At 40.4% G+C, this 20,338-nt stretch overlaps 1 protein-coding gene across 4 annotated transcripts; it reads right to left on the reverse strand.

Moving 5' to 3' along the window:
* Positions 1 to 850: 850 nt before the first annotated feature.
* Positions 851 to 19,112, reverse strand: etv5a (ETS variant transcription factor 5a). 4 transcript variants are annotated; one of them, XM_088083695.1, is made up of 13 exons: positions 18,952 to 19,112; positions 15,728 to 15,866; positions 15,499 to 15,592; positions 15,340 to 15,387; positions 14,001 to 14,051; positions 11,051 to 11,174; positions 9,958 to 10,245; positions 8,816 to 9,138; positions 5,301 to 5,363; positions 4,791 to 4,859; positions 3,635 to 3,804; positions 3,434 to 3,535; positions 851 to 2,854 (listed from the first exon to the last, which is right to left on the reverse strand). In XM_088083695.1, the coding sequence occupies exons 2-13, from the start codon at positions 15,773 to 15,775 to the stop codon at positions 2,624 to 2,626; spliced, it is 1,611 nt and encodes a 536-aa protein (XP_087939821.1). In that variant the 5' UTR covers positions 15,776 to 15,866; positions 18,952 to 19,112; the 3' UTR covers positions 851 to 2,623. The 4 variants fall into 4 exon arrangements, with proteins under 4 accessions (XP_087939821.1, XP_087939820.1, XP_042350911.2 ...); XM_088083694.1 differs by having other exon boundaries at positions 3,428 to 3,535; XM_042494977.2 differs by having other exon boundaries at positions 15,499 to 15,595.
* Positions 19,113 to 20,338: the final 1,226 nt, after the last annotated feature.

A 20,338-nucleotide genomic window follows, 5' to 3' on the forward strand; every position in this document is an offset into this window, starting at 1 on the left:
TAAAAATAATAAAAAATAATGTAAAAAATAATTAAATTGCACAGTAAATAAATGCAGGGAAAAGAAACATAAAAGTAAAATCATGTGGAGCAAAACTTGAATGTTTAATCAATCTAATGCCAATTTACATTTTTTTTTATTTTAAATGTTTAAGTTTGCTGAAAATTCTCTTTTTAAAAAAAACACCAAAAAAAATCATTTTATGTATATAACATTTTACTAAAATAATAATGAGGTTAGTTTTGTAGGCTACTTTTCAGCCAAGAACCTTTTGTTAAAAAATTTATCGTTCCCTTGTTTGTTTCTTGTTTTCCTTTTTTTTCAGGCAGTTTTCTGGTAACTTTTGACTACTTTTTGTTGCTCATTTTTGGGACATTTCTTGTTAAGTTACTTGTTGCCCTCTTTCCATGTTTTTGGAAGAAATCCACTTTCAAAGGTTAAAGTCGGTGTAAATTTAAAGTGCGAACATACCCCTAGTGTCAACATTGCAGCCTGTTTTGTCACTGACGTCTGCAGCTCTTGCTCAATAATATACCAACCAAAATAATAAATATTTCCTAAGCACGAATTACAGACAAACCATAAAACAACAAGTGTGTTTCTCTTACACACCGCTACCCAAATGTTGCACAAACACATTTTTTCCCCCTTGCAGGTTAAAGGAGAGTAATCATTTACCCAGAAATGTATCACAAAGAGTCAGGGGAAGCATGTGACTTAGAAATCAACCAGGTCAAGCAGAGTGACTGCCAAACCACAGCAGCCAGTCAGCTGACTGACCGACTGTGAGGAGGAGGAGGAGGAGGAGGAGGAGGAGGAGGAGAAAATGATGAAACGCACCAAGACTGCAGGCAGTGAAGCATAAAGGACCGTTTATTGTACCCAGTACAGATTATCATAAACTCAGCCGTGTAAGAAACACATTGTGAGGGGAGGGGACTGAAGCCTATACAAGTGCAGACAATCCTTGTGCCCCGGGTGGATCCCATGATATAATGTGTGTCTCCACTGTGGCCTTTGGTGGAACTCTGGCCTTTGCACACACACACTCTCACACACACACACTTTACAGGCAAGATAATAACATCTTCTCATCCGTTCTCCAGAGGCCTCTTAAAGAAACAGTCTGCAGTAGTAGCATCAAAAGGGTTTGAGATTTAAAAAGGTACATGTCTATTAGAGCCAGAACTATACAGCTTATACATTAAAATCAAAACAAATGCAGCCTTATAGCAAAAATATATACTTTATATGTCTTCGCCCCCCATTCAGAAACATAGATAATGAACACAAAAAAATAATGCAGAGAATATCACAAATATCTTCTTTTGTCCAAAGACAGTAAAGCGATATGTTAGTGGACACACAGTCTTGACTCATTACACCATGCAAAGAGAAGCCTCCTGTTGTGTGAGAGAGGTGTCCAAAAGAAGGTGTCAAAATTTCACCTTTTTTTTCCATTTTTGCATGCAACATCCTGATGCTCCTGCCATACTGGTGCATCAGAGGAACTAGTAGTACACTGCCGAGGAAACATTAAGCACCCAGACAGAATTACAAAAAAAAAAAGAAAAGAAAAGAGGAGCAACGTTTATCATACATAATAACTTTTATGGAGTATCAGCGCCTCTGGGAAAATATCTTGTATCCCTTTTGAAATGGAGGAGACGGAGCGCTAACCGTCTCTGAGCGCTAAAAGGACCCAGCAGTGATGAACTGACGTGAGAGGAGAGTACTGTATAGACCGTGGGGCTCCTACCGTGGGGTGCAGTCTCTAAAGGGAAGCGGATACAATCTCTTACGACGAATAAAGAACGGAACATTTACACGAGAGAGCAGCCCGACCGACTAGCCTGAAATACAGCGACGCCCCAGAAACCTGAGAGCTCTGGGTCTCTAAAGTCAACAAAAACTGTAAAACAGCTGGCATATTTAAAAAAAACAAAAGTGTACTTCTATCTACAGAAAACAAACTGATCTGTGGGTTCAGAATATGTTGTGTGTGTGTGGTTTTTTTTTTAATCAATCCGTTTTTGCAAATTAAAGCCCTTTCACGGATCTTGTAGTTCGGATGTGGTGACATGAAAATGGGGGGGACCCAAAAAAGGCAACTATAGAATAGTGCTGCATTTAGAATATCTCATTAGATTTGTTTTTACTCTGTTGGTTACTTGATTGTTTTTTAAGAAAAGCAGATTGTCACAAAATCAGAAATGCAACAACTCTCGCAGTCTCGTACAAACTGGGGGGGGCAGTCTTTTAAAGTTGGCGGCGTGGCGCCTTGCTTCTCGTTTGGTCTCCAAAAGAACAACAGCCCCTTGCAGTCCAGTTCACCCTCGCTGGTTTCACAACCCCGTCGTTCTCTTGAGTGATGGCGCAGAGGAAGAGCTGTCGCAGGCGTTTTTCCCTCATTCATTCTAAGCTTGGGAGCTTTGCAGAGTTTTATGAAGGTTTTCCAGGGAGCAGGAGGAAACCGCGGAGGAGCAGAGCGCGAGGTTTTTTTTCCTTTCCAAGCAGCTCAGCAGTTCCAGCTCTGGATTTTAAGAGTGGGGCGTCGAGAGACTTTTTTTGGGAGTGTCTGCGTGTACGTGTGTGTCGTGCGTCAGAGGACCCCGCTGCTCGTTTAGTAGCCGTAGCCGTCCGGGAAGGGCAAGCCGGCCACGCACTGCTCCCCGGCGTCCAGCAGGTAGGGAGCGGTTTCCTCGTAGTGGGTGAGGGGCACCGTGTCTTCGTCCAGCCCCTGCAGGCTGTCCGGGTCGACCTTCAGGTTGGGCCTCTGGTTGTCGGGGAAGGCCATGGAGAAGAGGGCCTCGGGGTCGCACACGAACTTATAGACGTACCTCTCACCAGCCACCTGAGACACAACAAAAGACACGTTGACTCACATTTTAAGCCCACTGCTTAAAGGGTAAATTCTATTTTACAGCCTGGACCTTATTTTTCTATGTGTTTGCATCTTAGTGAAGTTTTGAAGACTTTTCTCAGATTTTAGGATGTTTCTTTGATTTGAGGACATTTCAAGGATTTTAGGATGTTTCTAGGAATTAAGGACGTCTCTGGGATTTTACGACATTTCTTGGATTTTAGGACATCAGGGACTTAGTTAGGACCTCTGTCTGGGGTGATGAGGATCCTCCACTGGCAATGTTTTAATAAACAAGCTCTATTTTGATGCTGTTTTATGCACTATAGCACCTTCTGCATACTAAAAGCACAACAATTCCCATTGTGAATCATTTTATTTTCATTGTGAATTAGATAATGTTTGGGGGGTCACCCAGCACCATATTGAGGACCAGATTTAGCCCATTGGCCATAAGTTGAGTATCACTGGACTGTGCAGCCGCTGGCTGTGATTTTTTGGTTTAAAACCCCCGTGCAGAGGGAAGCGGTTGGAAGGACAGAAAGGAAAAAGGGGTGAACGTGCCTTTACCTTCTGCATGATGCCCTTCTCGTAGTAGTAACGCAGCGAGCGGCTCAGCTTGTCGTAGTTCATGGCCGGTCGGTTCTTCTGGATGCCCCAGCGACGAGCCACCTGAGACACAAGAAACAAACAGCTGTTAGCTCCACAGAACTGATATGATGGAAATAATTGCATCATGAGGAGCAGAGCTGGACAGTGGTGGGAGCTGACCTCTTCTGGCTCAATCAGTTTGAACTCCATGCCGCGACCGGTCCAGGCTATGAAGTGACCGTTGGCCGGGTCATCCAGTAATGTGACCAGGAACTGCCAGAGCTGCAGGGAGCCGCGGCGCTGGTACGGTGGTCCGTCACGATACACAGAAGGCTCCTGTTTTACTTTACCTGTGAGTGGAAGAAGAAGAGCAGCAGAAGAGAGTAGAGAGAAACAAAGAGGAGGCAGAAGGAGAGAGAGTGAAGAAAAAGTGTCCGTCAGCACTGAACTCCTCAGCGACCGCAGTGTGGTGAGACATTCCTGCCAGATGGAGACTGTGAAGTGGACTTGCTGTTCATTATGCACCGTGAGCAGTGAGAGCAGACTCAGCCCGCAGTAACTTACTCTATTCACACACAATATCAAGTGCTTTTCTGTTATTATTGGGGATATTGCATCAAGAAAACACGATTTGTCTTTTGGTGTTCCTCAGGGAAGCTGTCTTAGCCCACTATTTTTCTCTATATGTAGCTTTTGTTAACTAAGCTTTAACAGTAACAGATGCTAAAAATCAATTATTTAGTTTGGCTTTTTAATTGATGTCATTCTTCTTCTAAATATATATATTTTTAGTTTTTTATTTTCTCTCATTTTTATTTATTTTATTTCATTCTGTTTTTTCTTTTGTTGCTTTTTGGTCTTTTTTTGTATTTAATAATGTTATTTTGTGCCCTGCATTTTACATTTTTGCCTTCTTTTCATTAAAAATAAATCTTACCATATTTTTTTCTCACTTGTGTTTGGTAGGACTGTTTGGCTCTCTGCTGTTATGCTGAGTTTCCCATTTCTGCTTTTGTGTTAGCTGTCAAAGCACTTTGTAAACTCTGTTTTTTAAGGTGCTGAAATAATATTTTTATTAATCTTACTGGGCTCTGTTTTTTTTCACGCCATCACTTTTATATTTTATCATCTACTGTCTTTCGATTGTCTTTTTTGCTTTTATTTTCACATGCTGCATTTTATTGTTTGGGCTACATCTCTTGTATGGAAAGTGCTCTATAAATAAAATCACTAATAAATCTACCTTCTATCTTCTTCGTTTTATTGTTGCTTCAGTGCATTTCTTCAGTTTTTATTGAGTTTTTTTTCATTAATATCATTGTTTTGTCAGTCTTACCTTCTAATCTTTCAGGGACCACACAGGTATCGTCAAAGTACAGCTGAGGATCTCTGTCAAAGGAAAAGCCTGAAATTGACAGAAAGAAAGAAATGCATCATGAATCGGTTGAAGGTGGAACAGCAGATAGAGCGTGGGAAACAGCAAACAACATTTTTTTTCCTGACATGTAGGCCAGTGACCACGTTCACCCCCTGAGATCCAAACTGCATGCGAAGCAATAAAACTGGGCAGCTTCCCAAGAGTGGAAGCTCGTATTGTGCGGAGCTTCTGCCAGCTGCTGATGTGAGAGATGTTCTGTATGTGCGGAGCTGCTACACACGGTACATCGAGAAATCCACTTCCCCCTTGAGCTGTCGTTCCTACGCTGCTGACCGCTATTCTTTCACCTGGCTATCGCCGACGCAGCTCGATAAGTCAGGGGGGGTTCAGGGTCACAGAGGATGGACCTCGCTAATGAGATAATTCAAACATCTGAGACATAAAAAAAGACAAAAGCAGACAACTTACTTTCATGGTTATTTTGGTAGAAGCTCCCCGCTCTCCCGAACGATGACTGACAGTTAGGCACTTCTGTAAACAAAGAAGACGGGGGTGTAAATTTAGACCAGAGACGTCCTCACTGTTATATCAAATGTGTAATGCATCTAAATCCACATCGCAGCTGACAGATATATTTGGATGACTGCCACTGTGTACAAAGATACACAGCTTTGATACTTCTCTGCAGAGACGATGGTTTGTATTGAGGAGACATTCAGTCCAAGATATTTTACTGCGTTAAGTCACATTCATGACGGGGTGTCTAAACATCAGACACTTGTCGTTTAAAGACAGTTTCAAATTAAACTTTAACCATAGTTAAGATTTTTGGAGAAATCATCTTTTTCTTACTCAAAAATAGCAGGTATAAAGCTAAGAGGTAATAAATCAGGTCCCGTGCAGATGAAGGTTTATGCAGTGATATGGTTTACAGAGAGTTACATTTTGCCAACAGGTAAGTGCAAGTATAAAGTATATAGGCTTTGAAAAGTAATGGAAAGGTTTTGAAATCACGCCCACGACAATGCATGAGAGCCGTGGTTCTCACACGGTGAGACTCGACAATGACGACCGCTTCCTGCAGACTCTTTCCTCTAAGTGAGGACACGAGGAGACAGAGACTTGAGGAAACACTTGCTCAAGATTGATCTCTGGTTGTCTTATCAGCAGACAGGAAACAGAGTAATGGACGGGGCTGGAGACGGCTGGTACGCGCTGCAGAGACACTGCAAACGGAAGGCAGGCCCCGACCCCTCAGGGGGGAGGACTGGCCTAACTCGATTGTCATTGAGATTTAATACAGCGACCACGGTGCTAATCTTATTTACAGGCTTGGTGGACATGCAAGGGATGTAGTGTGCAGTGCTCTGATCTGGGTTTTAGTACACTAAGAGGTGTGTGTGTGTGTGTGTGTGTGTGTGTGTGTGTGTGTGTGTGTGTGTGTTTGGGATTTTACACTTTCAGCCTTGCTGATAAAGCTACAGATGTGTATTAACCTTTATATACCCAGACTGTGTATTCACAGGGTGTCAGCAAATCTGTAAAAAGCCTTAAATGATATTTTATGAATATGAGGTTTAGCATTGTCAAAAATGTATCAATAGCATAATTAAAATAATAAATTAATAAATAAAATAAAAAATTATAATAATAAACTGTATTTACAGAGCACTTTTCAAAATACTCAAGGACAAAAAAAAAACCCCAACAAACATAAACAGAATACAATAAAACTGAACACATTAAAGTATTAAAGTATGCTTCTCTGAATATATCATAGTACTGTACCACTTAACAAAAACCCCAATAAAAATAGAAAAAGGGAATCAGATGCTCGCTTTTCGGTAAAATATAAAAGTCTGATAAAAGTCTCCCTGCCATTCAAACTGTCTCCTCAAATGTTAATATATATCTAAAAGACTGCTACTTCTGCTTTTTATTCATTTATTTTTGCTTTTTTCATTATCGCATGTTTTTTCTTTTCTTTATCAGTGTTCTGTTTTTCTCTTCTTTATTGTGTACATAAAATGTCTCTGAGTATGTCATAGTACTGTAACACAATAAACAAAGATTATAAAAGAAGAAAAGGGGAGTCAGAGTCACTTCAACTGTCTTTTTAAATGTCTACGGATATATGTCAAATCCCTTGCTACTATTGCTTTTCATTCATTTATTTTGGATAATTTGGGTTTTTTTTTTTTTTAAATCACTGTATGTTTTTCACTATATTCAGTTTTTCCTGATTTTATTGTGCACATAATATATCATTGAATGTATCATAGTACTGTACCACTTTTAATAACTGCAATAAAGAAAGTTTAAAAAAGGGAATAGGAAAGAAACTTGGGAGCCTTCTTCTGTGAAACGCTGATAAGATAATGCACGGATTTGAATTATGTCACCGTCTGTAGACCACCGACGCGGCGGTGACAATATGTTCCACGTCAGTATGCCGAACATGCACTTCTCCCATCCATCCAGAGATCCTGGGCCTCTGTGACGCGGGTATTTAAAAGGCCATAAGAAGCTAAGAGGATTTGTCATTACATCACTGCTCGGCCAGCCGGTCACCCACCAGCCAGAGAAGGAGTGAGAGAGAGCGAGTGAGCGAGAAAAGATTAAAAAAAAAAAAAAGATGCAGAGTTTCAGGAAATGTTAATGCATCAGAGCGGGGACAACAGCTGGGCGTGTGGGCGTTGGGATCAAACAATGCTCCGACAGTCGCTCTGGCTTGTTTGATTTAAGCCGAGCGAGTAAACAGCATCTCTGCCGTGACTGTTTGACCAGGCTTTTTTGGAGAGCGGACCGGCACCATTTGGCCTCTTGTGCATTCAGCAAAGCCGAGGCTCTAACAATCAAGTCGCCTTGCTGCAGGTCACCAAGTCCTCTGAGGGCACTGGCCTAGATCTATTCCAGGTAGGCTCAGTGAGCGTTCCCCGCACCTGGCTGGATGACCCATTTACTTTTGCCCTTGGAGGCTTAGGCTGAGCTAAAACACCCACTTTTACTTTACCAGCGTGACTCTGGAGGAATGATGCAGATTAGGCTCTCAGAGAAGGAGAGTGAGTGTGTGAAATGAGCACCTGTGCGCTCGGGCCTCTGCTGCAGCATGCTAAAACTCACAGGCGTGCGTTAGTGCCCAGAACAAACACGGACAGGCACATTCCTCACCCTCTGCCCGCTCCACTTTCACACAGCCCGAGGCGATCACTCTCTCCTCGCTGAGAAATAAGATGCAGAAAGCTCCACAAGGACATCTTATCCAGCTACGTTTCTACCAAGCAGTTTGGTTCATTTCAGTTCGGTTTTGTACTCATTTTTTTCGTTTTGATCGTGAAAAGTTGTGGACGGTGCCAACAGAAACTGTTTCGTACTCCACATTTTTCTATTATATTATTATTATTATTATTATTATTAAAATTAGTTTTATTTAACTTTTCTAATTTATTTATTTTTTTATCAGATTTTTTTCTATGAGAGCTATTCCTGCGGTATCAAAATACCTGGATCTCCTGCATTAGCGGGTCCATAGAGCGTGCACAATGTGCCCGAGGGTAACCTCTGCCATCGGAGCGGCTGACTTCCAGTGTGGCGCTTTTCTATATTTTCATAGCAATTAAATAGTTCACACATACACGGGTATTTTTGAAAACATAGATGTATTTTGGCATTTTGTTCACCTGCAAACGATGTATTAAGAAGATGTGGATACAGCACAGAGGCGGGGCCCTGTTCATTCATACGAGAGCGGCTCAGTGGTGCATGAAGCAAAAAACGCAACATGTCCGCAGTGTTTTAGTACCTGGATCCTCCACATTACTGGGCCCATGCAGCCGAGCAGCTGACTTTATTTATTATGCCACCTGATTTTATTAAACTGAATGGATCAAATCTTGATAGTGAAAAGTCATTTTGTGGAGGTTTTGATATTCACAAAAATGTATCGACTGATTTACAGACATCTTTCCCAAAACTCCACTCACCAGAATCGAAGCAGAAGTCGCGAGGCTCCTGCTTGATGGCCATGGGGTGGAACGCAGCCTGGCGCGGGGGGCCCGGGGGCGGACCCGGAGGCCCCATGGTGGGTACGCCCTGCTCTGTGTATCGTGGGTCGATGAGCTCTTGCTTGAAACCCTGGGGTGGCACGGCTACCAACGGCTCTGACATCTGGCGGTGGTACGGAGGCCGGCCGTCGCGTGGCAGACTGTTGCCGCTGCTGCTGGGAGGCTGCGGCAGGAACTGGGGGCGCCCCTGACTCTCTGACGGGGGGAAAGGTAGACATGGCTCTGACATCTGCCGCTGGAACCTGAAGACGGAGGGCAAAGAGGGAAACCAAATCAGACTAAGAGGCAGATGTAACTTTAGTTGAAAGAAGTCAAACCAGTTTTCTCAGGGTTCAAAGGTTTGAATACTTTTAAAAGGCACCTGAAAGCACCGTGTTTCAAAGGGTTAAACTGCAATTTAAGGAAAGCTTTGAAAACTTTATCATATTTGATAAAAACAATGTTATCAGGCTGTATGTGTCACTGCAGCAATATGTAACAAGTGGAATAAAAGACCAAATGATTCTGTTATTCTAGTAATCTACCAAAAGTAACATTTTTATTTGCAATATCAATAATTTCTATATTCATATTTAAAAAAAATACTTGGCATGCATGTATCACTACAATATTGTCACACACAATATCGCAATACTATGGTTTATCGAATTTTACCCCAACGCTTAAAAAATTGCAGGGTTTCCATGACCATGACGACATCAGTGGGCGTGTCATATTCTAAGACTGAGAAGTATAATCATGGGAAAAAAGAGCATCCCACAATCAGTCAATCCCTGCTTGTTTTTTGGATAAAAACACCCATCTGCAATAGCAGTACAACAGCTCACAGGTAATCAATGCAATCTGCCACCTTGTTACTATTGTTTACTTCTGTTGTGCAACGAGCCTTCTGTTGATGACACATCCTGAATCATGATTCTGCTCAAAACTGGAAGAAAACACAGGCTGCGTTGTTTTGGGGAGTGCACCAAGAGACCTGAACAGAACTTCTTCAAGAACCACAGCGGATTTGGTGGGAAAATGGTATGAAAGCAAAAGCAAAGAGGTCCAGCTGTGCTCACCTGTGCTCAGGTGTGAAGGTGTTGGCATCCTGGTTGAGTGGTGCACACGGCACGGCGAAGGGCGGGCTGTGGCTGTGGACTGGGAGTGCTTGCTGGTTGGGAGAGCCCGTTAGAGGCTGCTGTATGTGCACTGGACGTGGGGTCTGGTTGGCTACATGGGGGTGAGGAGGGGGGGTCTGCTCACTCAGTGGGTGTGTTGCTGCTGTGCTGGTGGGGCCGCAGGGGGAGACGGGTGTCGAGGGGGGAGTTAATGGCTTGAACCCGGGAGTGGGCTTCCTGTCGCAGGCACTGTGGATGAAGAGACGAAGCAGAAAATGAAACTCCTTTAATCCTTTCAGACCCGTGCAATTGATTTGATTTCTTTCAAAAACATGGGGAGAAGACAACGTCAACTTCACATATGGCCAAAAAATGAGCTTCAAAAAGTTACAGGAAAATAACCTAAAAATGAGCAAAATAAACAAAGAAAAAACATGAAAATGGCAATAAAATAAAATAAATCAAAATAAAATATTTTTTAAATATATATTTGTAATATTTTTCTGTAAAATTATCTAAAATATAAATCATCATGAGTATGGTATCTGGACATTTTTTCCCCAACACATGGCCCAAAAATTATCCAAAAAATTGAGGTTAAAAAAAGGTTTAATAAAATTACCTGAATGTTTGTATAACACAATTTTAAATATCAAATTATTATAATTTTAAGGAAAGTTTTTTCTGGACATTTTTTTAAATAATCCTTCCCTCTTTTTGTATCTTTAGGTAATTTTCTTCTCACCTTTGACTAATAATTGCTCATTTACTTTTTTCCACATTTTTTTAAAATAAGAAATCACTGCTCTGCTCTTTTTAAAAACTAACCTTTAGGTAAGTTTCTTGTCAGCTTTAACTAATTTCTTGGAATTTGTGGACCATTTCTTGCAATGTTGAAAACAAAGTGTTTCAGAGGTTTAACTCCTTGTAGGCGTCTGAACGCAGGACAAGAAAAGTGATGTCGCTCCAGGTTTCAAAGCGTTCACCTGAGAGGGAAAATCAGTTCTCCATCAGGTGTCCGCCGCCCTGCTCTTCCAGCAGTGGAGTTACGTACCTGTAGCTGTAAAGGCACTTCTCTCCGTAGGGCATGGGACTCCTGTCCTGACGACAGGGAGAGAACTCTTTGGAGGGAGTCAGCTCTCGTTTGATCTTGGCTGGTGGCGGGCCATGAAACATCACTGGATGGGAAGAAGACGCAGAGAACGAGAGAGTGCATGAGATAAACTCCAGATCTCACCTAATTGAAGCCATAAACAGAAGTGCAGCAGTTATCTTAACCACATTTGGAACTGATGGATAAATGGATGTATGGACAGCGTCTGTGTATTCCCTGGACTGACAGAGCCACTTAGCGGCAATTTATCATCCCGCCTTAATGATGCTCGACTCTGGGCTCTGAAAACAAACCATCTATCCGCCACTCCGCGGTAGCACCACATTAACTGCACTGCACACACAAAAGCTATCAAACTTCTCGTCTGATTCCCATTAGGGCACGCCAGTACCAATACTCATGAATCAGTGTGGCTGTAATCTAATGGCGCTGAATGATTTTCTTCTCCCGTGCTGTAACCATTAGACACTGGCTGCAGCTTTCTGCGTACGGGCTGCAGTTTCCGGGGCGCCACATAATAGCCAGGCAGAAACTGGATCCCCTGGCACAGAAGGGCGGGGGCCAAATAAATCACCCGTGGTGCTGATGGACCAGAGCGGAGTCAATGGGCACGTGAGCTCGGCTGTGCGCGCTGTAATGGCTCGAGCGAGGCTCCTCACACAGAGGGGGAAAGTAAATAATGGGGAGATTAGGCGTCTTTTCTTACTCTGGGCTGCAAGTGAGCGGATTAACCAACAAGCATGCAAACTCCTCTCCTGCAACATCTGAGCTCAAACACGACCACCACACATGCTGCTCCACTCCAAAACTGACGCACACAGGGTTCACACACTTTTTTACCAACACACATCCATGACTTCTAAAACTTCAGGATCACACATTCTCTGAAACGACCATCAACGCTCCTGATCAGTTATTTTTGAAATATATATATTATTTGAAAATTTGAGCTGAATATTCAAATATAATTTAGGGACTGTTTGCTATTTACTGTATTTTGTATTTATGCTGATTTTTTTTCTTTTTTTTTTGTCAATACCTGAAGAAAAAGAATTGGTGATTTTTATCTCTTTTGAAAAAAAAAAGAAAAATATTAAGTGCTTTTAGATTCATTAAAAACTAAACATTTTTTCACTAATTTTTAAAATGATTTTTTAAAACAAAATCTTCTTATGGCGATCTTCAAAAAATTGTTTTGGTGATTTCTTTTCCCTTAAAAATTATTAAAATAGATTAAAAAAATAAAATATTTTTTGAAATGGTGATTTTCTGTCTTTTTTTATTCTTTAAAATATTTTGGTGATTATAACAAAAATATGCCTTCCAAACAGACATGGGAGACATATTTTCTTTTTAAAAATTACCCAAAGGACACCATTTATCACAGTCAGAAACCATAACAGCAGAAATGATGTTGGATTTTCACATTTCTGACCTTAAACACATCAAGTGTTATTCTGCAGATTTAACAAACAAAATTCCACGACTTTCCCAAAGCTTATAGGGTAAAATTTAGTTTTTCCAAACTTCTCCAGGCCTGGAAATTGCTAATGTTTCTAGCTTTTCCATGACCGTACGAACCCTGTTTATAGTTCGAGGCTGGGTCAGAGACACGGCGCTTCACCCATTGTGATGTCTTACTGACTGTAGCTCGTATCAGAAAATCTGGTTTTGGTGAAAAGGCAGCTTGTGTGAGAGAACGGCCTGCAGCAGCCTGGCAACTCACCACGCTGTGTCTCTCTCACACACACACACACACACACACACACACACACACACACACACACACACACACACACACACACACACACACACACACACACACACACACACACACACACACACACACACACACACACAGTGAACTGAGCACAAGGTCAAAGACTTCACCACAACAGCTCTCTACAATGAGCTGAGTACACACAGTTAATGCACACGACCTTGGATGGCGCCCTCCTTAAAAAACACATACATGTCAGTGCAGCGGCCTCAATGATACGTTGCAGCCTCAGCGGCCAGCAGCGGTCACTTTGCAGCTCGCCGCACAACATTAACCAAGATTTAAAAGGCAGCTCAGGCTGACAGCGACAGGCAGCAACCACACCCTGTCTCCACCTCCTACGCATCAGACGAAAACATAAACTCAGAAAGACAGAAGGGAGGAGGGGGCAGGTCGTAAAACGCTCCATCGGGGATAAGTCAAACATATCCCCCGGCTGCAGCCTGAAGGCGACGAGCAGCAGAGACGTCCCGGAGGCTGAGCGGAGGCGGTTTTGGGGATGCAATAGCTGTTCTGCAGGACTGAAACAGGCAGCTCTGAAACTGCCCCATCCGCTGGAATCTCGCCCACTTGAGCAGCAGGGCCTGAGTGCGGGAAAGTGTGAAATCAGATTAGGAGCTTGGCTCATGTGATGCCCCATGCCAATCGGCTGATTAAACTCAAAATGGAGGAGAGGGAGGGAGGAGAGGGAGAGCAGCCTTTCCCAGAGCCGTGTTTTGAAGACGGAGAACGGTGTTTGTCCTCGGCAGGATGGAGAAATTTTGATAAAAGAAGAGGGTGGACATCTGGTCAAGGATAGTAACTAAAAAAAACCAAAAAGAGCTGCTTCCTCAAAGCAAAGAGAAGCAATTTTTCTTAAAACGGTGAAAATGCCTGATGCAGTGCTGCGAAAAAAAGAGCCTGATTTTCAGCCCCCACTGTTTGAATCTCTGCCCAAATCAGACAAGAACCAGGCTAAAAACTTACTTATCATGACTGATATCAAAAAAGCCGAATCTTTGCAGGGTGTACACACACACACACAGAGACACACACACACACACACACACACAGACACAGACACAGACTCATATTATCAGAGATTAACAATAAAAAAAATCAGGTACTCACAGCTATCCGACTGGAAATCTGGGACAAACTGTTCGTCATCAGGCACCTGGGCTGTGGAGACACAAGAGAAAAAAAAAGCACATTTAATCTATCGCCAGCGTCCTTTACGTGCCCAAAAAGTGTGGGCATGAAGGGAAACAAAAACGAGAAAAAAAATAGGAAAAATAATCTCCTAAACGGGTTTTTTGAAGGTTTTTATATGTAATCTAACAGAGAAATTCGATAAAGTGCGCAACTACAAAAAGCTACTTTCGGGGAAGACAAAAAGGGGTCTTGGTCAGCAGTTTCTCAGGCACTGGACTTTGCTCTTCTTGCTCTAATTGCTTACACAAAAATAGCAATATTTCACATTCTCATCAAGTTAATCTTTAATCTAAAAGCTTGCCCAATTTCTGTTAACCATTTGGGAAAAGGAACAGACCCACTGAGCAAATATACGTCATTTAAAGGTCCAAGCTTTAGCTGTGTTATAGACCAAAATGAGTTGAATACATTTGGGCAGATTTAAGACCATATTTTAAAATGATCATTTAATATATTGACCTGTTGAAACAAACATGGACATCAGTTTTCTTGTGCTGCATTTTAATGCTTTTTGCAAGCTGTTTAACCCTTTGAGACCAGAGCAAAAAGTTTGATTTCTTGATTTCTTTCAAAAACATGAGAGAAAGGAAATGTCTCACTCATTGCAAGAAATTAATAAAAGGGGACAAGAAAAGACCTAAAAAATGTTTTTATTATATTTTTATTAAAAAAGGGGAAAAAAAGATGTCCAGAAGCTGTTTAAAATCTATCTTCTCATAATTATATATTTCAAATTATGTTACAGGAAAAAAATCTAATAGCAGATATTTTTTAAAAAACCTTTTTTTGCTTATTTTTAGGTAACTTTCTTGTAACCTTTTACTTATTTCTTGCTTGTTTTTGAGCCATGTTTTGCTACATTGCTCATTGGCTTCCAGTCTAATTTTAGCAAGAAATCAAACCAATTTGCTCAGGTTTCAAAGGGGTTAAAAAATACATAAAAATCCTGTTAAAAAAAATAAAATAAAAAACACTACATTGCCGCATTTACATTATGAATATTTATTTTTTGTCATATAAACAGATACCGTTTACTTTTTCATTTAGGCTAAAACAGGACGTCGACTAAACGTTTGCTTTTCAACCTTCAATAGCCAAAATCTAAACGTCTCAAGACAAATAAATCTAAAGACTAATTGATGTTTATTAGACATTTATTTTCAACGTTAAACTGCTCAGTGGGAGATAAGATATGTTGCCTTAGTGAAGCATTATGTCCACGAAACCAAATAAAAGATGGACGAGTGGAGCTCACCTTCTGCAATCCAGATCTCCTGCAGCTGACTGAGGTCTTGGAAGAGTTCTGAAAAACAAAAAATATCGAGTATAAATTCCCACAAATGTAATAATAGTTGATGTTGTTGTGGCAGTTTATATTTGCTCGTGCACCGTTGATAAACACAAACAACGTTACCTTCCGTGTCCTGGGCGAGCTCTGTGTCCACAAACTTCCTCTTCCTGTCGTTCAGAGGCCTGCTGTGAGACGGTTCCTCCACGTGGGACTTGTGCTGCTGGAAAAGAGGAAGACGAAGAGACGTCACTTCACCTCTGAGAGGACGATGGAGGTGTATAATGAAGTGATCTTTGGTGACCACATGGGCGTTAATCCATATGGTCGAGTCATGACTGATGTGTCCACTTACGCTGGGTGGGACCATAAATGGGACTTGCTGGTCATAGAATCCGTCCATGTTATCAGGACGATTGGGGGGGACTCCGGAAGTGGGGGGGGGGGGAGGTGTTCGCTTTAAAGCGACAGCGCCCGGGTCACTCTGCGGGTCACTGGAAAACACGAGAGCAAAAACATAAAGCAGGCGCCACAAAAATACTCACATATCCAACTGAGTCTCTGATAAAATACTGCAATAAAATGTATTTTTGTCATTTTACCAGTGGACGAGTAACAACTACACATTATATATATATATATATATATATATATATCGATTATGAATATCTGAAACAGTTTCAATGTTCATTTTTCACAGTATCGATACATCGATACGTCTACACTTTCTCGCTCTCTCTGCTGCTGAATGGTACTGCAGGGTCTCTTAAAAATCTTAAAAGGCATTAAAATCATCAATCTAAAAACAAGGCATTAACCCTTTAAAAGTCAAGCAAAGTGGTTTGAATTCTTTCATAAACATGGGAAGGAAACAAGCATCGAAAGTGAAAGTGATCTAAAATATAGCAAGAATTGGTAAAGGGTACAAGAAAATTACCTGAAAAAACAAGACAATGATCTTGAAAAAGTATCCAAAAATTTTAAGAATTTAAAAAAAAATATAACAAATTGAAAAGAAAGAAACAAAATTGGTTTTTTTTTCTTTTTTCTTTTAATATTTTCCCCCGGGCCAGTTCCTTGTTTTGTTTTAAACTGTTTAATTCAGGTTTTCATTTATTTATTTATTTATAATACTAGGTAATACAGGTAATTTTCTTGTACTTGTAAAAAAAACCCAACGTATTTCTTGCTAATTTTTGGGCCATTTCTTCATTCATAGCCTATTGCCTTCTTCCCATGTTTTTGAAAGCAATCAAGCCAATTTGCTCAGGTTTCAAAGGGTTAATGTCACCAAAAAGCCATGTTTTATGTAGCAATTAATATTTTGGAAAAAGTCTCCCAAAACCCTAAGTTATTCATGTCAATAACTGTTTTTGGGGTTTGTAGTAAAAGTGGGTTTAAGGTGGTGTTTAAAAACATATAAAAAGACTTAAATCCCCCCAAATCATGGTCTTCAGTCTTGTTCTTTATCTTTTATAAAAAATTTGGTGTCAGTATTTAAAGATGGAAAATGCACTATCATGGCAACACTAGACCTCTGTTAAATGCAATACATTTTACATTTTTAAGATTTTACTTGGGACTCTGTCAAAGTGGTTATAATTAACATTTTTTCTTGTTGTGTGCTGAGCTTCATCATATAGAAATGTGTTTATGTACTGATACTTTGCATCATATTCAGATGCTGTAACGAGGCCACCGTCTCCCCCCAGCACCTTCATTTAACCAACAAACAGCTCTTTGAACCGACTCCTGCAGAGTGAGAGGCAGGCCGCACAATGTAAACACAGCCTTTATACAGCGCATGTAATACAGTTATATAAGACACACTCAGCGGCCATCTGTGGGCACTACGTCGAGTAAAAAAGGACCTAGAAATGTGAGTCCCACTTTCAGAGTCTGTGGCGTGCACTACGACGCAAAGCCCTCCAAACAGGATTGAAAAAGCCGAGTCACAGAGCTGATTAGAGTCTTAGAGGCTGAAAGTGATGGTGCTGCAACTTGCACAACTTCCTTTCTCAACAATACTACAAAGTCAGAAACACATGTAAAGAAAAAAAGTCCCTTTAAACAACAATAACACAACACTGAGCCACTCACACTGCCCTCTGTTCTCACATCTCCCTCAGCAGAGCGATATGACTCACTCCGCCATCTCCTGTTAATGGATGACGAATTCAAGATAGCTGCTGGGCAATAATTACAGGCACCGAGCACATATTACACTTATAACATTAGAGCTGACTGTACCGGGCTCTCAGTGGGGCGGATGGTCCTGCAGCGTCAACCAAGACTGAAAAGTCAATATAAACATATGCTATAGACTTTATTCTACATTTACTCAAAGTATTTTAGATAAAATGGCAAGAAATAACTGCAACGTGAAAGGTGGGTGATTACATCAGATTTCTTGTGCTGCGTTCAGACACTTTTGCTGTTTAACCCCATAAAACCTGGGCAGAGGCAGTGAGCAAATTAATAAAAAAGTGTCACAAATTGCAAAAAAAATGTAAAAGGTGATGAGAGAAATACCTGGAAAATTATTTTTTTAGGACAGAAATGAAAAAAGGGAAAATTGTCCAGAAAATCATGTTCATAATTATTGAAAATATAAGTTTTCATTATGTTACATAAATCATTTATACGTTTTTTTCTTCAGTTTTCAGCACTTTTGGGGGAGTCATTTTCTTTTTTTTTTTTTTTTTTTAACCTATTTTCTTTACTAATTGCATTCATCTTGTTGAAATGCTCACTGACTTCTGTTTTTCAAGGCATACACCAATTTGCAAAGGCTTCAAAGGGTTAACCATGTGCATATAAATCTCAGGCAAAAACCTACTCTACTTTAAAATATATTAAGTGCAGTAATAACTTCCTTGTGATACGTTGAAGCAGTATCAAGTGCTTGTTTAAAATTAGGCTGAACCACATGAAAAATAACCATAATTTTTGCCCTATGGTCCCTAAACGCACCAAAGACAAGACGAAGTTTGCCAAAACATGAGCCGATAGTTTGAACTACGTCTAAACAGCAGTTCGGGGATGAAAAAAGTGAACAGACAAACTTGGATAATTAGGAGAAACTTTCAAAAACAAAATTAGCCAATTTTCAATAGAAGTTCTGCTTTAGTTGAGCCGAGGCTGGGGGATCACCTGACACCCCCTGCCCGCCGCCTCCCCTCCATACTCCTCCTCCACCTCCCTCCCTGCCCTTCCTCCACCCATCCCTCCCTTGTTTTTCTCAATGAAGTGAAACTCGACCCGTGTGGAAACACAGAGGGAGGAAAAAAATGGCCAGTCCATTCATAAAAAAAATCACAAACAGTCGCCTGACCGCGCGGATGAGCTAAAGTCAACATCCACGCAGATAGAACAAATCCCTAATACAACCTTACGCTGAAATACTAAATTCGGCGTACATTTTAAACCGGATTTAAAATGGTTGACAAAGTAAATATCTTTAAATAAGATGGCGTTGCGCTCGTTTGTAGTCTTCTTAAAGAGCGCTAGCAAAAATATCTAGCCGTTTAAAATGCCACAAAAAAGCAAGTTTTCGTTAAAATAAACATCAGGGCTTACCTTGTCCGTGTGTGTAGACGTCCTCTATATCGAAAGAATTCGGTATTAATATCCACAGACACGAAAACAGCGTGTCGATAGTCGTGTAATCGTCTGCGCACTGGTACACTGATGTGCCTCCTTCGACTCACAAAACTTGACTGAGCTTTTCGTTAATGGCCCGGTCGGTTTTCCCCTGGGCTCGAGCGGCACGCAGAGACGCGCTCTGATTGGCTGACGGAGACTGTCAGTTAAGCGAGCAGCCAATGGCGTGTCCGCAGTTGATTAATCATTCATGAGGCGCCGTGTGGCCAATCACAGCGCGGCAGCGGCCTATTTTTATGAATGGCTGGATTTCATTCACATTTTTTTCAAGCATCAATGCCAAGTTGTGTTTGTTAAAGGGCCAGCTGCGGCGGAAAACTACCGAAGATCGACACACGCTGACTTTCCCTGGACTGTAATGATAGATTATTACACTGCGAGAACAAATTGGATTGAAACTGTGTTATTGGCTTTGACAGTAGCCCATTAAAGTTAATTTTAACAGCGTAGTATTAAAAAGTTATGTGTTTCAGGCGAGTAAAGCAAATGAGTTGGAACCAAAGAGGATAAAAACTAAAGTGAATGGATTATACCTTAAATGTTGCATCTAATATACTAATCACCAAATATTAGTTTAAATGATTACATTATGTATGCTTTGTTTTTAACACAAAATCATGTTTACCTGTAAATTATTAACTTCCATTAACAGTTATATTTGCACACAATCTTGATGAATAGTTTGAATAGTTTTGATTATTTCAGATGTGGAAAGGTGATGATGAGTTTAAGTAAATCTGCTCATCACTTATCTCAAAACACAATATTGAACAAACACCAACCAGATTAGATTAAAAAGGTGGTATAGAAGATAGTTATTAACTTTTCTTAGTTGTATTTTTCTATAGATATTGTCTATAGAAAAATACAAAATGCATACATTTTAATTTTTTACCTACTTAACATATATAGTATAATACACACATTTTTATATATATATTTTTTACCTACTTAACATATGTATTATAATACACATATTTGTTTATATTTTTACTTACTTAAAATATTTAGCTTGACCTCTTAAGTATAATACACATATTTGTATATTCCTAAAACTTAACATACAAGTTTTATACATTGTAGCATAATACATATTTTTGTATGTTTACATACTATTACACTATTATTTGTTCATTAGGCTACTATTGTTTTTTTACATTGTGTAATGCTCAAATTTTTAATATTTTTTTTTACATACTGTACATCAGCTAATAGTTGTATACATTGTAGCATAATACATTTTTTAAACATTTTTGCATACTATACATAGGCTTCCAATTTTTTTACACTGCAGAATAATGCT

The sequence above is a fragment of the Plectropomus leopardus genome, chromosome 10, assembly GCF_026936395.1.
Source record: "Plectropomus leopardus strain MGB_pleo_1.0 chromosome 10, ASM2693639v1, whole genome shotgun sequence".
Classification (NCBI taxonomy): domain Eukaryota; kingdom Metazoa; phylum Chordata; class Actinopteri; order Perciformes; family Serranidae; genus Plectropomus; species Plectropomus leopardus.